Here is a 19,357-nt window from a genome sequence, read left to right as displayed (position 1 = left end):
TTAGCTTCAAAGCATTTCAGTTGATTCCTTCTCAAGGTACGTTACTGTTAATTAGAATTCCAAAATTACAGGTAATTTGTAAAAATGGATAAAGATACTGTTTTGTTTCAAGGAATCATGCCGCCCACATGCATGCATTTCGATCCGGAAATTACTTGTATATCGGGATCGGATAATTGGTTCCTATGAGGTAATTATAAGTTTTTTCTTAGCTAACCCACAAAGAAGTTCTCAAAATAAAAGAAAATGAGATTTCATAAGTATGTGCTATAACAAGGCATTTCAACAGAAAATGGGTCAAACCCTAAGCTCATCAAGACGAGCAAATCTTTCATATTTCTTCTGAAAATATGATTAATTGTAAGGCATTTGGAAGATGCCCTCGCCGAAGAATATATATTTCCAGGCTTCGAACCATACGAGGCCCTTATGTGTCGTCTACACTCAAGCAAGTACACAGCCAGCGACACTAGCTCACCCACTTGGATGATCTAATGGAAGGCCTTAATCAATCCTTCTCGGCAGTTTCTTTCGCTCTTGCTCATCGAAAGGCCAACACGTACAGTTTCCCAGAAAGGCCAACACGTTTACCTTAATTATATGCAGGAATGACCGTCATTTCGTAAGAAGTTTTATCGTTCACATATATCCACGCTCATGGCAAGTGAGACTAGTTAATTATGGCCATATATGGTCATGTAAGTGACGTTAACAATTCACATGACAAAGGGGGGATAACGCAGGCAAAATCTGCACATACAAGAGAACGACCTAAGCACACTAAAAGACAACTCAGGATTTTGTTTACTTAATTAGGGGCGGAATGCTTAGATGAACTAAATAGAAATTAAAAATGAGGGCGAAAGTATTAAAGAGAATTCTAAATATACGAACACTGTTCATTGACGCCGGAAAGGACGGTGTTGTCCTCACTTTTTTTTTTTTTTTTTGGCGGCTCTGCCATTCACTCTCTCTAGTCTCTTCCTCCCTTCATTGGCGGTGAGAGGTCGTTTCTGCCCTTGCTTTTCACCCGCAATCTCAGGCTGCCATTGCTTTGTACACGTATTGATCAGTCTGTCCAAGTTTCCACGTGTAGTGATCAATTACCATACACCTATCGGCCTTTTTCTTCTTGCTTTACCGATTCCGATCCCGATCCCGATCCCGGCCTCGACCTCCATCAAGGTCAACACCCCCTGTTCGCTGATATCAGGCTTATCCATCGCAATCAACATCAGCAGAATCTTGGTAAAATTTAGCTTTCATAAAATCAGTTGATTTCGTTTACCATGTTATGATCGATCAGTTTTTTCATCTCTGTAAACCATATGTTTACAACTTAACTTGTTATTCTTTCTGATCTCGAAAACTTTGTTCCTTGTGATAGTATTTGTTTTTGTTTTTCAAGAATTGGGAAACTGAAATTTTGTTATTAATCTGACAAAATAGAGTTACAGTAGAAATCAACCGAAGAAACTCTGTTTTGCCTATTATTCTATTAATTTTTATGTATTACGGGCTTACGGCTTCTATTAGATTATCTATTGTTCTCCATTTTGAACTGATTATCTTCTACAGATTCTGTTTGCTCTGCAATTTCACATCTAGGTGGTTAATTACAACAACTTCAAGGTATGCTTTTGATCTGTCACAATTTCAAATTTTTCACTACTCATCTATAGCATCTACTTTGTACACTTAATTCAATTATCTTCCAGTAAAACTAATTGTCTTCCAATGTTTTTTTCAGATTGATGTAAACTTTAGGCACTTAGTTTCTATGGATGTATAGTTTAGTTCATAGATTGTTTTGAGTTCTTCAAATTTTTACTTTCTCAATTTTTCAAGCAAAGTTTTAGATTATAATTGTTGACCATTTTGAAAACTTGGTGACAGTTCAGTTTAGTAGAATCAATAAGAATACAGGGGCAACATCATAGATGGTTTCTATTGTTTATTACTTGCATTTTTTCTTATTTTTTATTTAATTTTGATTCATTAATAAACATGTCTTCTTTTTGTGATTGTGGATGTTGGTGATTATCTTGCCCGATTCTTATCGTCATTTCTATTTGTTTTGTTGTAGTTTTTAGAACTGGAAGGGGTGCTTTATCTGCTTTCAACGTGCTGGCAACAGTGGCTCGGTTTTACTGGTAGTTGATCGTTCGGCGGTAAACAGGTCTTTTTCAGCTTTCTCTCATCTGTGTTTGGTTTCTTCTTTACTGCTTATATTATTATGCAAATGGAAGCTTAATGTTCAAAGCACCTTAAACACAACAACAGCAGTTAACAGTACTGTTTGAGTTTCTGATATTTGGATCGTTGTCTTTTGCTTTCTTTGTGGTTAGCTTAATTAATTGTTCATTGTTCATTATTTTTTCTAATCAATTTATGTGTCCGTCTATTCTACATATAGGCTTGAAAACAAAACGATGAAACTGAAATGTGTTATTGGTTTAATTGTATGTGTGATTATGATCTGTTTCTCTAATGCATTAATTAATTTGTTGTCTTCATTTTAGTGATTAGTTCTGTACCTGCCTGGGATTTAAGTGGAGAAACAGAGGACGGACTGTGTTATAGTCACTGAGCTCGCGAAGCCGCTGATTGCCTACTGCATGTAAGACTAGCCCAATTTAATTATTTTAGTTCAATTTTGTGATTGTTTACTTCTGCACAGATCAAATTTTTGGAGAAAAGATAATCTGTGTGATTGAATTCCGATGCTAACAATGAAAACTCATTAGACATGACTAAAAATGGGTGAAGGTCATATTTTCAAGCTTTCCTTGGCTTTTCAGTTCAGATATTATTGGAGTGGTATTGTTTTGTTTTGACTGTGATCAGACATTTCTATTTTGTTTTTTTCAAAACAAATGTGTTGTGGTTAGTTACTTTGAAGGAGATGTTTCTGCAGATTTATTAATGTCATATCTAACTATTAACAAATTAGATAATGGCGATTAATGAAAAGAAGTCTGTTTCTACTGTTAATGTTATTAAGGGTTTCTCGCATAATGGTGACTGATGACAAAAATTGAATTCGTTCTTACCCTCTGATTTCTTCATGCATTTGGTAGTTTGACTAATTTTTTATGGTTAAGTAAGAGTAAACAATTTTTGTGAGGTGGAGGGTTTTTTTTTTTTTTTTTTTTTTTGTGGCTTTTGAAGGTTAGAACTAAATTGTGCAGTCAAAGTTTAAGTGAAGCTATTCAATAAGGATTGAAGCAAACATTGCAAGAGAAGGTATAAACATTGCACAAAGTAAAACCTTTTTTTTTTTCTCAAATATGAGATTCTGAACTAAAGCTATTCAAGCACAGAATATATATACACACAGTAAAGCCATTAAGAAAAAAAAGAAAAGAAAAAACGAAGCTAATCATGCGCAGAAAATAGTGGTGCCTTTTGTATATACTAATTCATAAACTGCAATAATACTAATGCATTAGTGGGATGAGTATGCTTTAAAAATATAATCAAGAGGTATTGTATTTAGGAACTGATGCATATAGTGGTCCTTTTTTTTTTCAAAGTTAGAACTAAATTGTGCAGTATAATTTTAAGTGTGAAAGATTTTCAAGGTTAGAATAAATTTTTTTTTTTTTTTTTTTTTGGGTTTTGAAGGTAGAACTAAAGTGTGAGAGATTTTCATTTTATCGATGTTTGTTTCTAGATCAGTGATGCAGGGTTATCAATGTTTCTATAATTTGATTTTGTATGTTCTTTTAAGTTCACACAGTTTATTTTAAAATTACAGCATTATAAGAGAAGATTTGTTGGTAGTTTTGTGATTAATTTCAAGATTTAATTGTTATTTTCTTTCGCTTTTATAGATTATATGCAGAAGCGTTTACACATCATTCTGCTGCCACTGTTCCTTTGTGTATTGGTTAATACTATCTTGATCTCTTATTCTTATTCAGGTAATAAATGCCACAGTTTTATTTGCTGAGTTACTGGTTTTATCTGTGTTCATTATTGTTTTTTTTGTACTCGGTTTATAGTTTGTATGACCATAGTTGGATTTCTAAATTCTGTCACTTCATTCTCAGATTGTTGGAACAGTGTGCAGTCAGATTGTTTAACTGCTTTGAATTCAGGTATAAATTTGAGAACAGTTTGAATCATATGTAGTCTTACTACATATGATTGTTAAACTATGATTGGAAGTGTCCGTGTCCTTAGGTTATTTGTTGTATTATTTTTGTTCCGATTGAAACAGAAACAGATATTCCAGTCTTTGTATTAGAGATGTTCAAATAAAAAAACGAAACTATTTCAATTTAAAGCTAATGTATAGTTTTTTAAAAGTAGTTATGGCTCCAAAGATGAGGTGGACAAGAAGTAAGAGATTGTTAGAGGAGTATGAAGATGAAAATCATAATGCTGAAAGGGAAGTCCAAGAAATATCTAATGACCAGAATGTAATTGGTGGTATATCTGAAACTGGAACTGCAGTTTCTGGTAGGGATGAAGACCATCAAATTCATCCAAGATCAAGGCGTGGTGAGCATCCATTATCAAATTTAAACTATTTATCTCCTTTCTGTTTACAAGTTCAAAATAAGTAATACTATTTGTTTCTAGCAAAGGTTGCCCGCGCGTTGCTGCGGCAGCTATGATTGTTTGTGAATTGTTTAAAAAAGTTAGTGATTGTATGCATAAGGATATGACTGATTTTTTGATTAGAATGAATGTGATAAAGAGGACTGAAGGTACATAGATTTCAAATTGCAAAAGCGTATGGAAGGGCAAACAGTCCTTATAGGTGAATTTCCAATTCATAAATAAATACTCTTTTTATCTACAAATTATAGTGGAAACTAACACTTTATAGACTGACAATGTTTTCTTATTTCATACAAGACCTTTATGGCTGCATCAAAGCAGTTGTACCACATCATGAGGTGTTCGTTAGAAGCAAAAACAAAATGGAAACAAAATGTGAAATCACTTTGGAAAATCTGAGGTACAGTATTTTTAAAGTTTCTTATATCTTAAGATATGCTATTTTCCCTAATAAAAATAACCAATAAACTTTTCAATGCAGTAGAGAAGCTGTGAAGATAACACTTTGGGGGGATACTGCAAGAGAGTTCGATCTGGATGCAATTTACAATTTGCCTCCACCAGTAGTAGCAGTATTTACTAGCTTGAGGATTGCTCTATTTCAACGTAACTATAAATTTGAAACATTTAATAAAATTGTTACAATTACTATCCAATTTATAGAACAACCAACTCCATCACAAATCACAGCTGCATAATCATTGATCCAGACATTGGCCAAAGAGAAGACTACGAGGAAGAGTAAGTGTTTTTATCATCACAAAATCATAGTCTATTAATATTAATAAATTCACAATCCATTAAACTCAATTGCTTCATGTGTAAATGTGTACACCGATAAAATGAAAAACATTGCAGATTCTCAAAAGCAGGGGATAAGTCATAAGCGGAAGTTGCTACCAACTCCATCCAAGCAACCACTCCACCAAGAAGCCAAAGATCATGCAAAAAAAAAAAACAGCGTCACAGCTCAATACCGTTAATCTGCATGAATACCAGGTACAAACAAGATTTTTTTTTCCTCCAACTTTATTGTTTTGCTTCAACATGCTTTATAAATGCAGCTATATTTTAAGACTATGTACACATTGCAACAACAAGCGCTTTACTGCAATGCATGGATTTGTAGATTTCCTACATACAACAGTTGGTGGTACAAAGGTTGCCTGACCTGCCGCAAGGAACTCAAGCAAAAAGAGGATACTAATCAGCTCAGCTGTAGTCGTCATGACGTACAAACGCCTCTCCCATGGTAAAGACTCTGCTTAGCGAAAATAGCTTTTAACAAAAATTATTCTACATTTGAAAACAGGTAATCTGTCATCTACATTTCATTGTAACAGTTCATTCTTTTATGTACAGTTACAGAGTATATATGACAATTGAGGATGATACAAACCAAGCAACAGTTGTGCTCATGGGAAGACAGGCTGAACAGTTATTTGGCAGCAAATGTCAGGACTTGGTCAACAACAGCATGTATTCAACCAAACAAACAGTTCCAAAGGAAATTCAGAGAACAATTGGTGAAAACTACCTGACCCAGAAGAAGTGATTGTCAGCAACATTTTTCCGGCTACACAAGTTTCCCTGCCATCAACAGAAGAAGAACCAGGAACACACCAGATCGTCCCCTCACCCAAAAAAAAAGATCAATTGAGGCAAGCAAAAGGACATTATTCATTTCTGACCCAGAGAAGAAAATCAGGAGGTAAATATATATTACATTACCACGCAAGTTTCTATATAAAAGCATACATTTCTTATTGACATGCTACTTTTAATTACATAATACTTCTGTTTAAACTGATAGGGAACCAGAACAAGGAAGCGCCACTTCATCATCACTGGCAAAAGAAGAACATAACAAGGAAAACGAGCAGTAAACATGCATCACTCTTTTGTACATATGTAACTAACAAGTAGAAGCTGCATTGACTACAATTTTTGGTATAACTTTAGTCAACTAACCAACTGAAGCATTTTGTACACTGGAATAACCAATTTTTGAAACAGCTCCAGTATAACCTTTTGTAAACAAACTTCAGTTGATTCAGCAGCTATAACTGAACCAATCTTATGTTTTGAAGATACAATGCAGCTGCTGTTTTTGAAGATGCAATGCAGCTGCTGTGCTTAACAGTATCTGTCAGTTACTCCTGCTAGGTTAATGAATGACAAATTTGTAGAACCAGCATTTTTGTATTAGGTATGATTCAAAGTAAACAATGTAAAACTAAATATATATCAATAATATGTTATAATCTTTCTTTTCATTCCAATTTACGTCTTACATTTTTTTTTTTTTTTTGGCCTGCTCTCTTGCTTTTTTATCTCTGTTTTTTATGTTGATTATGATAGCATGCTCTTGCACAAACGAATTGGTTTTTGCTATGCCTATGTTTTCCACCAATCGATCACGAACAATCGACACCCCATCAATAATCACTTACCTTTCTAAATAAGATATGAACAACTGTAACCCCCGCAGCAAAGCGCGGGCAACATTTGCTAGTTTGTACTATTGTAAAGTATGTTTTATTAGAGAAAAGAAAGAATTTTTGTTTTTTTTTTTTTTTTTACTAAGGGCTTCAGCCCACTTGTCATAGTGTAGAGCCGCCATTGCCGAAAGATGGATATGCTATCCCAACTCTGTAGGAAACAACCCTGAAATCATCTTCTCCAAAATAATTTTTTTGTCTAAAACCATGATTCCACCCAAAACTGTGGACACACAATTTTTTTAGCCAAAATAATATGTTCTCATAATTTTCTCACAAAAACTTTTCCGCCTCATTTTTTTATAATTTTCAAGTGATTCTATAATTAACAGACCATAAAAAAATCTTGACCCAAAAGTTTCTTTTACAATTTTCCAAAGTTGAGTTCAAATTTTTAAGATCCGTCAAATGAAGCACATTCTGAAACTCATATATATATATATATATATATATATATATATTTTTTTTAAAGAAAGGTAAAGGCACCTGTTAGGTTGGGATAGTGTTACTCCCACCTATATTAATATTATTAATTATTTAAAAAAAAATAAGGGGACTTTACTGTTGGGCTTTTTAAAGGGGGACTTTGCCATACAATTGGGTTTGGAGTCTGAACTCTCTGAATCCCTAATTATTTCTCCAGCTCTCGAAGTGCAGCTCCATCTTGATCGAATCTCTCTCTCGACATCCTCTTCTCCATTTGTTCCTTCTACTCTTTTTATTCAGGACAAAGGTAATTGTGCATTCTTATTCTCTGTGCACTTGTTTTCGAATCAGTTTCAATTTCACATTCTTGAACTTGTGCGTTCAAGTGTTGAGAATAAGGTCAGAAACCGGTTGACTTGAGTCTTCGTATATATTGTTTTCTGATTGTGTTATATAATGACAATCCAGCAGGACAAGATCTATATGAAATGACGTTCGAGTTTGGCAAAACTATTGATGAATTAGATGTGGTGGAGCAAATCCTATCAATTCTGCCACCCAAATCTCTGAAGCGATTCCAGTGCGTCTCTAAAAGGTGGTATGCTCTGATCACCAGTCCCAGGTTCGTAGCTAAGCACCTCTCCAATTCCACGCACAACAATCTCTCCACTAGTGTTCTTATGAAACGTGAAGTCCGTAAGGATACCAACCCTGACGAGACTGAAGAGTTGTTCTCATTCCTTCATTTTCGAAATGATGAAGATAATGATGTTGATGGCGTGCATGACGAGCATAGTGTTCTTTCTAGTATCCAGGAATTCCATATTCCGTTTCCTACCGGTGTAAAGACTCCGAACGACTCGCTTATAATTATAGGCCACTGTAACGGGATCATTTGTCTAGCTCAAGCAGTATCTGGTGAGGTGATTTTATGTAACCCAGCAATTCATGAATATAAGCTTCTTCCACCCTCTCCACACCTTCCAGATTCCGATTGGCCATGTAGCCCCTTATTCCGGTTCAGAGATGGTTTAGGATTTGGACACGATCCGAACTTTAACGAATATAAAGTTATTAACATTGGATTTCCTGCTCCAGAATTATCTACACCTGATGGATTTAGCATTTATAATCCTCCCAAAGCAGCTGTCTATACCCTGGGTACTGATTCTTGGAGAGAGATCAGGACTGATTCGTTAGAAACAGAAACTACCATTCTTTGGCCCGAACAATTCCAGATGCACTTCAAGGATATGTGTTTTTGGCAGGGACATGAGCAACATAAGGAATTGGATGTGCTTGATGAAGCCGAGGAGCAATTCATTAGGGAAGTTATCATTATGTTTGATACTGGGGATGAGCTATTTCATAATATAATGTTACCGGATGAATTTGATTATCCATCAAAAAATTATTTCTTTGTGAGCCTTTTAGTGTGGAAGGACTCCGTTGCTCTTCTGGGAAGACAAATCTGTCAGCTATCATCATATGGAATATGGGTGATAGATGAATTTGGTGGTCACAACGGTGGTGCTTGGACAAAACACATAACTTTTGACCTCCATGTGGAACCGTTGATATTTTGGAAGAGCGATGAGGTTCTTTTGAATGATCCATACGACACTGATTATAGCGGACTTATATTCTCTTATAATCTCGGTACCAAAAACCTTAAAAATCTTCCCATTCGAAGCGAGCGGACTGACTCTACTGCTATTGTGTATGTGAGCAGTATAGTTTCAGTATTGGGAGGCAGCAAACCCAAGAGCAAAGATAATTCTACACCCATTGTATAGTTCTTACTGTTCTTTTTTCCATCCCTATGCTTGATCAAATATGTATCAATATGGATGTTGATATTATATTTACTTTTATGGTTCAAAAATGTAGAATTGTTGCAAATTATAGTTGTTTTCATGCTCTTTTACAGGCTGAATTTTCTGTATTTGAGTACCCTTCTCCACCAGTCGGTCATTATATGGTTGAAAAGAAAACTTACTCATATTCGGTGTGGGCAATCCCATCAGATGATGTGTCTCTCAGGATTAAGAAAGTGATGGTGGGACTGCGGACTGAATTCGGCGGCCCGGAGGTTGATCCCCACATTGCCGTTGTGGGTTCCATTCGTATGAAGCATGAGGATATGCTCAACAAGTTCAGATCTCTCCAGTCTGATGTTATTTCTTCGTACAAAGCAAAAGTTAATCAAGTCGTTACTAGGAGTTCCTATTTCCAATGTATTTCCCTCCTCATTCATTCATCTTTCAAGGTGTCACCTGAGGTACTCTATTGTTGTCATTTACTGTTTTGTTCTGTTTTGTTTTATTTTTATTTTTTACGATTAAACCACTTCTCTGTTGGCCTTTTGGTTTCAGATAGATGTATGCAGATTAATGTATAAAAGTGAAATTTATTTTGGAGAATTTATGCACCTTTGGTTTATGGCATGTTACTTTTACTTCTATCTATTAGCTGAGCCTAGTATTAACTTACTCTTCATATTTATTAAACTGTTTAGAGTATTTCACGTGTATCAAATTTTATTTTTCTCAGTTATCGTTTACAACTGGAGTCTGTGGTGGACGATTCCATTTCTGTAATGGTAAGTTCTTTACATTTTAGAGCTGGTTTGTTTATGAATTTATTTGTTCAACCATAACTCTAGCCATAACCTATTTGGAAAAGCAAATATTTTGTAAGTTTGGGTATATAATATATAATTTTGTGCTGTGAGAGTGTGTGTGAGACGATCTATTGACTAAAACTAATCTTCAAGCTTTCTACATTTCAAACTTGTTACATTATCCTTGAGAACGACATCAGGGATCTTAGGACTATAATAACATCAGGATCTTTCTGCTGTTGATCTTGGTCCCTTTGAAATGACAGACGTCTTAATACTTAATTTCTATCTATTGAAGCATATATAATGCTGTTGATTTAGTAAGATTATATTCGTCTGCTCGGAAGTAGGAATCAATCAAAGGACCTCCTGAGTAACATAAGATATCATAGAAGTGAATTCTTGCTATGACCGGGTTTTCTGTGCATTTAGAGAATAAAAATAGATTGCAACTACTTTATCTTCATTCCACATTATGATTTATTGATGGACCAAAACTAATGTATGTCCTCTGCAGAAGTTAGGCCACATTTGAGCCTCCTTTATGGTTACCTGACAGAAGAAGAGAGGAAGAAAGCTCAAGAAAAAGTCAGTTATCTGGATGAAGGCCTCAGCAGCTTGAGCTTCTTTATAACTCGACTTGCATTGTACAAAATTGACTACAAAGATAGAAGTCTCAAATCATGGGAGAAGATTGCTGATTACCCCCTCCAATTTGAGTAATTCCTTATTTCATGTTTATAATTAGCTTGTATTGAAATATAAGACTTTTGCCTGAGTGTCCCTGCTGTAGTCCTGTGACTCCTGTCTAGCACAATCAGATTTTGGATTGCTACATATGTGTCATGACAATCTTATTCCTGCACCTTCATAATGATGAGTTTGTTCTTTTAGTACTTATTCTGCAGTATTATTCTTCGGCCGAAAGCTAAAAACCAAGTGACTTTTGAACTTATTGATTAGAAGCTAGGACAAAACAAATAGAAGAAAAGAGGAATTGTCCTTTCTCACCACCCTGATTGTGACCCCAAACACAAAAAATGTTGGACTCATCGACACTCAGCCACATTCTAAGTTGTATTAAATTAGCTAAACTACTATATATGCATATCGGATAACATAGACATGCTCGGAAGAATACATTATTTTAGCACATCTGATGGTGAAATATGATTAAGAAAATATCTACACATAATTTGTTTGTGGGAATGATCTGAAGGTGTTAGTTCTTTGTTTTGGAGTGAGGCTGGTCATGGCTTGCCGGATAATCATGTTCTACCGGTACTATGTTCCTCATCTACTACTTCGTCATCAGAATATCCAAATCTTGAAGCCCAAGCTTTCATTTCGAATTTCAAGGGCATCCTCTTACCATTATTACCACAACCTTAACCCTACTGATACCCAAACCAATTTCCCCATCAAGCCAAAACTTTCTTCCTTCATTACAGACTCTGAAATCGAAGCTGAATTTTCTCACCATGATCCGGGTGTTGCCCGGATAAACAATGGCAGCTTTGGTTGCTCCCCTGCTTCTGTTATCTCTGAATTGCAACAATGGCAACTCAAATGGCTGCGCCAGCCGGATCGTTTCTTATTCAATGAGCTCCACAAAGGGATACTCAAATCAAGAAACACAGTTAAAGAACTTATCAATGCAGAGGATGTTGATGAAATTTCCATTGTAGATAATGCCACCACAGCAGTAGCCATAGTCTTGCAGCAGATGCAGTGGGCCTTCTTTGAAGGCAAATTCAAGAAAGGGGATGCTGCCATCATACTGCAGTGTGCTTATGGCGCGGTGAAGAACTCGATCAAGGCCTATTTTTTGCGTGCTAGGGGGTATGTTATTGAAGTTCCATTTCAATTTCCAGTGAATTCCAGTGAAGAAATTATAAGTGAATTTCGGATGGCTTTGGTGAAGGAAAAGGCTAGTGGTAGAAGAGTTAGATTAGCTATGATTGATCATGTTACATCCATGCCATCTGTTGTACTTCCAGTTAAGAAATTGGTTAAAGTTTGCAGGGAAGAAGGTGTTGCTCAAGTTTTCATAGATGGGGCTCATGGTGTTGGGTGTGTAGATGTTGACATGCAAGAAATTGGAGCAGATTTTTACACTAGTAATTTGCACAAGTGGTTCTTCTGCCCTGCTTCGGTTGCATTTTTATATTGTAGGAAGTCAGTCACACATTTAGAATTGCATCATCCTATGGTGTCTCATGACTATGGTAAAGGGTTGGCTATTGAAAGTAGTTGGATAGGGACTAGGGATTATAGTCCATCTTTAGTGGTTCCTTCAGTTGTGGAGTTCACAAATAGGTTTGAAGGCGGTATTGAGGGAATCAAAAGGAGGAATCATGATGCTGTTGTTGAGATGGGTAAGATGTTGGCAAAGGCTTGGGGAACCAATCTTGGGTCTCTGCCAGATATGTGTGCGAGCATGATCATGGTCGGACTACCGGCCTGTTTGGGGATTTCAAGTAATGATGATGCTTTGAAGTTAAGGACACATCTAAGGGAGCAATTTGGTGTTGAAGTCCCAATATATTACCAGATGCCGAAACATGAAGAGGTTGCAACAACAACAGGGTATGCTCGAATTTCTTATCAAGTCTACAACAAAGTTGATGACTATTATAAGTTCAGAGATGCAATTAATCAACTTGTTTGTGATGGTTTCACCTGTGCTCGATCTTTAGGTAAATATGGTCTACCTTCATCCTAATTAGGGCTTTTCATGCAGCAGAAAACAGAAAGTTATGCAATACGTACTTCTGTGAATCTCTTTGAATTACTTGTATTGAAATGGGTTTTCATGTGAATCTTTAGTTCAGTACTGAAGCCTTTTAAGAAGTCCATATCATGAATAACATGAGCCATTACCTCTCTGCCTCCTGCATGTTGCTAGTGGCAATGGTTTCAGTACCATTAATATCCTAGAGTTACCATAGAAAAAAAAACCTGGAAAAGCTGGATGTATTAATAGAATAAAAAAGCTGGATGCATTAATAGAATAAATACTTTTCTCAGCTTTAACTACAGTAGTTTGATCCATTGAGCTATTTTTGACCTGTCTGTTGCTTGTTCTTGTTACCATGAACTGGAACATGACATCTTCATGTTCACCACCAATTAATGGACAAAGGAAAAAGGTTGCATCCCTAGTAGGGATCCAAATAATACTAAAATCCACATTCAAATCTATTCTTTCATAGCTACCCTGCTAACAAACATAAGATTTTTGAAGAGGAATTGTAGTTTTGTTAAAAACGGTGATGAATGGAGCTCTGTATTTGCCTTAACAGGTATATGTAATGGAGATCTATATTGCGCAGTAAGTAACAGAAAAATGCAGCAAATAATAGAACTCTACAGTCTCGTATTGGTCTAGATGAAATGCATATACTTGGATTGAAACAGAACATCAAGGTAATTATGTACATTCTCTATAAAAAAAAGGTAATTATGTACATATTGAAGAAATGGGGAGCTAGCATGTAAGATTTTTTTTCCCAGGTTGGCAATTATAGCCACTGACTGGAGTTCTAGCAAAACAAAGTTTCACAGTACTGTCTCAGCAACTATGTTATATTTTTCAAGTTGAATATGATATGGCTCGATCCAAGTGATGTCTGGACGTCTGCATTTAAAAGTGGCTTAAAGAGCCTTAATTAAGTTCACCGTGCAATTCTTGATGAGCGCATTCCTCATCTTCAAGGCATTAGAGTCTACAGACATATATCTTGTAATGGTGATAATATTGCCCCAAAAATCCATTTTTTCCACTTTCATCTTGTGTCAATGATGATCAACAAGATTGAAGGTTTGATAACATAAAAGGTAGTTAATATCACAAGTTTGAATGCTTCCACTAAATAGCTTAACAAGTTCATCAATTTTGTCTGGATGTTGTCTATGGATCATTTTTGTTTTTCCTGTGGCCTTATGAGTGAATAAAATGTTGAGTAATATAAGATTTTAAAAAGACCCTATATATTACTTGCTCAAATAAATAAGGCGTATGACATGCAACAAGATATAAGGATAATAGATGAAATATCAGTGATGCTCACCTAAATGGTAGTTTTAAGTGAACTTCCTTAAGAACCATATTCTTTCGACGCACCATTTTTTTACTTGATCATACATAAAATCATTTAATTGTCTATAATTTGATTATGTTCTTTTATTTATTTTTTATTGTGGAGACGAAGTTCAAATTTTGAAACTATGGAGCAACCTCGATGTCGGTGTACACCATAGAAGAAAGAATGTGAACTTCGGTCATACAAATTAACTCCCAAATCTCACTCTATTAAGAAGATCAATCATTTAGGTGTTCGTGAAAATAGAACGTGGATAGTCACAGATACAGCGAAATTATGTTACCAATCCTTCCGTTATTCTTATGAAAGATTGATAATTAAACATAACATAAATCAATAAAACATCCACTGATCCACAATTATGTTTTAAAAGATGAATTGTAAACAAGTATTGAAGAAAAATCCATGAATCATAGATACGGTACAAGTACAACAATGAAGAGTCAAACTTAAAAATGAACCCAAACACTATTCGAAACAAACACGAAGACATGTCTCCTCTATCTATAAACTACAACCATATTAACCACCGCACTCTTCCCTTTCTCTCTCCTTCTCTGCGTTTGATTCTGTCGTGGCCTCCCACGCATGCGTAACCCATTCCCAAAATTCAAAGGTGAGAGCCCAATTCCCAATCACCAAAACCCCAATTCGAATTGGGGCACTGAGGACTCAAACCTCAATTTCAATTCTACAAGGTACCCATCTCGATTCCTCATAGTTTTTCCACATCAATACACAAATTAGGGTTTCCAAGATTACCTTGCTTATATGTACTTTGTTAAATTTTTGACATTTCATGTTCATAGCTACTCTGCTAGTATTTTTGGGGCGTGAAATTGAGGATTCGAATGTGTTTGGCTTGAAATTTAGGTACCCAATTGCTAATTTTTGATGATTTCTAGTTTTCTACAATTGGGTGCCTTAATCAGTTTGATCTTTGATAAAGTTTGAAGCTTTAACTGGTTAGGATCTCAGATAGTGAGCAAAAAGTGTTTCTTTTGTTGCATTTGGGTTTGGTTATTGAACTTTTTTGTTTTGTTGGTTAGTAAATTTGAAGTAATTGGTTGAAAGACTGAAACATTAAGTTTCTTTTCGATTTGTCGATTTGTCAGTGACTAGAAAGAACGCTATCCTCTATTTCAGGTTAAAGGACCAAAGTGGAAGTCATAGTCCAGCAGTTCATGTCTAGTATGTATTGCGTTTAAGCTCGATTAGATTTCTTAAGAGTGAAGTAGTTACTTTTTGGTACTGTTGTAAAGTGAAGTGGCATGAGGTTTGTGAGGTTGTGGAGTTTATTTACAAGTTAACAGCTCAAAAAGTACCGTAGAAGATAGATTAGTAACATAGTATAATAGCTTGCCTAGTTTTTCTGTTTGACTGATGCAGATCATGGCGGGGAAGAAAATCATAACAATTTGTCAGTCGGGGGGTGAATTCTTTACTGAGAAGGATGGTACATTGTCATATAGAGGCGGTGACGCTCATGCTATTGACATTGATGAACAGGTGAAGTTTAATGAGTTCAAAATGGAGGTGACAGAGATGTTTGGTTGTAACATCAATAACATGTCCATCAAGTACTTCCTCCCTGGCAACAAGAAGACCCTGATTACTGTTTCGAATGACAAGGATCTGAAGCGCATGATCAAATTCCATGATGATTTTGCAACAGTCGATATTTATGTCATGGAAGAAACAATTGCACCCGATGTCTCGAACATGCCTGCCAGTAGGTAGTCCTCCTGATATGTAAGCTAGTACTTAATACCTTCTTTGTAAGTATTCTTTATGGTGAAATTTCAGAATTTCTTGGATTTTTTTTGTAGGTCAAGCAGAACAACTTTGTCAGAAACTGTGCTTCCAGTTGATGTTCCTCTGGATGTTTCAGAGTTTGTCGGTGATACCCCCCAGCCAGATCTGCCACTAGATGCCTCTCTTGATGTTCTAGATGATACCAGCCCTATCGATACACATATTGATCTACCCACTGAGATGTCACCCCTTTTCCCTTTTATTGGCCCCAATGACGACAAACATGCTAAGGGTGCACAGCAGTGGCAGAATTCCATTACGGGTGTGGGTCAAAGATTCAGTAGTGTTCATGAATTTCGTGAATCATTGCGTAAATATGCCATTGCACATCAGTTTGCCTTTAGGTATAAGAAGAATGATAGCCATCGTGTGACTGTTAAGTGCAAGGCTGACGGCTGCCCTTGGAGAATTCATGCATCAAGGTTGTCTACGACTCAGTTAATATGTATCAAGAAGATGAATCCAACACATACATGTGAAGGGGCTGTTGCAACAACGGGGCATCAGGCAACAAGGAGTTGGGTGGCTAGTATTATTAAGGAGAAGTTAAAATACTTGCCTAATTATAAGCCCAAGGATATCGTCAATGACATCAAGCAAGAATATGGAATCCAGCTGAACTACTTTCAAGCCTGGCGTGGGAAAGAAATAGCAAAGGAGCAGCTTCAGGGTTCATACAAAGACGCATATAATCAGTTACCCCTTTTCTGTGAGAAGATAATGGAGACAAACCCAGGTAGTTTTGCTATATTTACTACTAAGGAAGACTCCAGTTTCCATCGTCTCTTTGTCTCATTCCATGCCTCATTATCTGGTTTCCAGCAAGGTTGCAGGCCTCTCCTTTTTCTTGATAGCATTCCTTTAAAGTCAAAATATCAAGGCACATTGTTGGCTGCGACTGCTGCAGATGGGGATGATGAGGTTTTCCCTGTTGCTTTCACTGTTGTGGATGCAGAAAGTGATGATAACTGGCATTGGTTTTTACTTCAGCTGAAATCCTCATTTTCAACAACTTGTCCGATAACATTTGTGGCAGACAGACAGAAGGGGCTAAGGGAATCAATTGCTGATGTATTCAAAGACTCATACCATGGCTATTGCCTGCGATACTTGACTGAGCAACTTATCAGAGACTTGAGGGGGCAGTTTTCTCACGAGGTGAAGCGACTCATGGTTGAGGATTTCTATGCTGCTGCGTATGCACCTACTCCAGATAACTTCCAAAGGTGTCTTGAGAGCATTAAAAGTATTTCATTGGAAGCTTACAATTGGATCATACAAAGTGAGCCATACAACTGGGCGAATGCATATTTTAAGGGTGCCAGATATAACCATATGACATCAAACTTTGGAGAGCTGTTTTACAGTTGGGCATCAGATGCACACGAGTTACCAATAACTCAGATGGTTGATGTGATCAGGGGTAAGATTATGGACTTGATCTACAAAAGAAGAGCAGATTCCGATCAATGGTTGACAAGGCTAACTCCATCCATGGAGGAAAAGCTAGATAAGGAAACCCTTAAAGTTCAAAACCTCCAAGTACTACTATCAGCTGGTAGCACATTTGAGGTTCATGGTGAATCCATTGAAGTTGTCGATTTAGATTGCTGGAACTGCAGTTGTAAAGGGTGGCAGATAACTGGTTTACCATGCTGTCATGCAATTGCTGTCATTGGTTGTACGGGTCGGAACCCATATGATTATTGTTCAAGATTCTTTACTACTGACAGCTACAGATTGACATACTCAGAGTCAATACATCCTATTCCACAAGTAGACATTCCTGTGACAAAGACTACTTCTCAGGTAGCAGTAACTGTAAGCCCTCCTCCAACCCGCCGTCCACCTGGCCGGCCAACGACAAAAAAGTATGGATCTCAAGGAATGAATAAGCGTCAACTCCAGTGTAGCAGATGCAAGGGTCTTGGGCACAACAAATCCACTTGCAAAGAGATATTAATAGAGTATTAGCCGTTGTAAGTATTAATTTTTCTTTAAAAAAAAATTTATGCTTCCCTCTTATGCATTTTATCACGGTTTTGATCGTTGTTATAGCAATAAGCAAGTAACAACAATGTTGTTTCACTGCCTATGTGATTTTACTGGTTTGTTGATTTGCATCTGTTTTTTAGCAACTTACAGGCTCATTTTGTAGGCGTGGCTTTTTTGTGTAATTTGTGAATTGTGATACGTATAAACTTGGGTACATATATATGATACAAGCAGGTCTTAGAGCCAGATAGTGACCCTTTCGTATTAATGGACACAGTGACGCATTGATATGCATTTGTAGACTAGCTTTTGTGTTGATACCTTAAGTTAGAATTCCGTGATGTTGGTCTGTGACTTAAGGGCGTCTACATTTCAGCTTCTATCCTGTGTCTTGATATTTTGTTAAGTGTTATTGGATGATGTTACTTGGCATTTCTATCCTGTGCCTTGTTATTTTTAGTGGGATATATATTAATAATTGATGTGCTTCCTTTTTCTCAGTTCTGTTAATAGGATTGCATCAGAGGACAAGGGGCACCTCATTCTGTACCAGTGTCCGGTGGAACTTGAGAGAGCTGGTTACTCAGTTTTAATAAGCAAGTCAAGGAACCTGATATGTGTAATACTAGTACTTCTTTTGTAATTATCAGTTCTTTTTCAGTAGTATTGCTAACTTGGGTTTCCAACAAAGTTGAAAAGTTCGTAACGAGTCTAATGACCGTGGATGGTAATAGGAGGTAGTATGTTTTAGGTTAGTTTAAGGTCCACGAAAGTGGGAAACTGTGGATGCAAGACATCTGGCTGGTACATGTAGTCTTAGTATTGTGAATGAGCCTTCTGGTCAGTTGGTGGATGATTAAAGCAGCTGAGATATCTTGAGCTGAGCTTGCACTCAATACGAGTCTTCAGTTGCATGCGAGTCTTCAATCTTAGTAATGCATGATCCATATTTTGATGTGTTGAGATGGTAGTTGTATCAGTACAATGATTGTGACCGTATGTTCGAGTACACTTGTGCGAGTGAATTCGCTCTCCAAGCAACAGCAGATCTAAACTTTGCGGCGAACTTGTTGAACACCTTGCTTTACATTCTCAAGGAAGCATCAATAGAACCATTGCTAGCATTACCAAGGAGAGAGTCTTGGGTAGGGCCGACGTAGTAGGGCCGACGTAGGGGACACGTGGTACGGGTTGGCCAATCAGGTTCTTAGCAGGGGGGTATTTTGAGTATTTCATTTTAAAAATCAGGGACAGTTTCGAAATAAATATAAAATTTAATGGGTATTGATTGGCCAGCCGCATCACGTGGCAGTGCGGCT

At 36.6% G+C, this 19,357-nt stretch overlaps 3 protein-coding genes across 21 annotated transcripts; all 3 read left to right on the top strand.

Moving 5' to 3' along the window:
- Positions 1-939: 939 nt before the first annotated feature.
- On the top strand, positions 940-11,029 carry LOC133720527 (uncharacterized). Of its 14 annotated transcripts, none has more exons than XR_009851919.1 (12): positions 959-1,248; positions 1,579-1,632; positions 2,087-2,179; positions 2,530-2,620; positions 4,318-4,509; positions 4,693-4,771; positions 4,870-4,972; positions 5,054-5,313; positions 5,431-5,571; positions 5,702-5,824; positions 5,935-6,283; positions 6,386-6,848. XR_009851919.1 is itself a non-coding variant. In XM_062146875.1 (11 exons), the coding sequence occupies exons 5-11, from the start codon at positions 3,842-3,844 to the stop codon at positions 10,843-10,845; spliced, it is 2,151 nt and encodes a 716-aa protein (XP_062002859.1). In that variant the 5' UTR covers positions 940-1,248; positions 1,579-1,632; positions 2,087-2,179; positions 2,530-2,620; positions 3,837-3,841; the 3' UTR covers positions 10,846-11,029. The 14 variants fall into 14 exon arrangements, 3 of the variants coding, with proteins under 3 accessions (XP_062002859.1, XP_062002860.1, XP_062002858.1); XR_009851918.1 differs by having other exon boundaries at positions 4,315-4,509; XR_009851912.1 differs by having other exon boundaries at positions 960-1,248; positions 2,523-2,620.
- Positions 11,030-11,261: 232 nt separating this feature from the next.
- LOC133721999 (probable L-cysteine desulfhydrase, chloroplastic) lies at positions 11,262-13,173 on the top strand. The gene has a single exon (XM_062148782.1). It carries the CDS (start codon positions 11,375-11,377, stop codon positions 12,845-12,847), a length of 1,473 nt encoding a protein of 490 aa, XP_062004766.1. The 5' UTR covers positions 11,262-11,374; the 3' UTR covers positions 12,848-13,173.
- A 1,513-nt stretch (positions 13,174-14,686) lies between these two features.
- Positions 14,687-18,957, top strand: LOC133721751 (uncharacterized). 6 transcript variants are annotated; one of them, XM_062148459.1, is made up of 5 exons: positions 14,687-14,926; positions 15,375-15,419; positions 15,618-15,964; positions 16,058-18,022; positions 18,540-18,957. In XM_062148459.1, exons 3-4 carry the CDS (start codon positions 15,621-15,623, stop codon positions 18,015-18,017), a joined length of 2,304 nt encoding a protein of 767 aa, XP_062004443.1. In that variant the 5' UTR covers positions 14,687-14,926; positions 15,375-15,419; positions 15,618-15,620; the 3' UTR covers positions 18,018-18,022; positions 18,540-18,957. The 6 variants fall into 6 exon arrangements, with proteins under 6 accessions (XP_062004443.1, XP_062004444.1, XP_062004445.1 ...); XM_062148460.1 differs by having other exon boundaries at positions 15,375-15,504; XM_062148461.1 differs by lacking the exon at positions 15,375-15,419 and having other exon boundaries at positions 15,738-15,964.
- Positions 18,958-19,357: the final 400 nt, after the last annotated feature.

This window comes from Rosa rugosa, chromosome 7, assembly GCF_958449725.1.
Source record: "Rosa rugosa chromosome 7, drRosRugo1.1, whole genome shotgun sequence".
Lineage (NCBI taxonomy): Eukaryota > Viridiplantae > Streptophyta > Magnoliopsida > Rosales > Rosaceae > Rosa > Rosa rugosa.
Note: the sequence above shows the minus strand (reverse complement) of the source record. Positions and strands in the feature narration are given on the sequence as shown.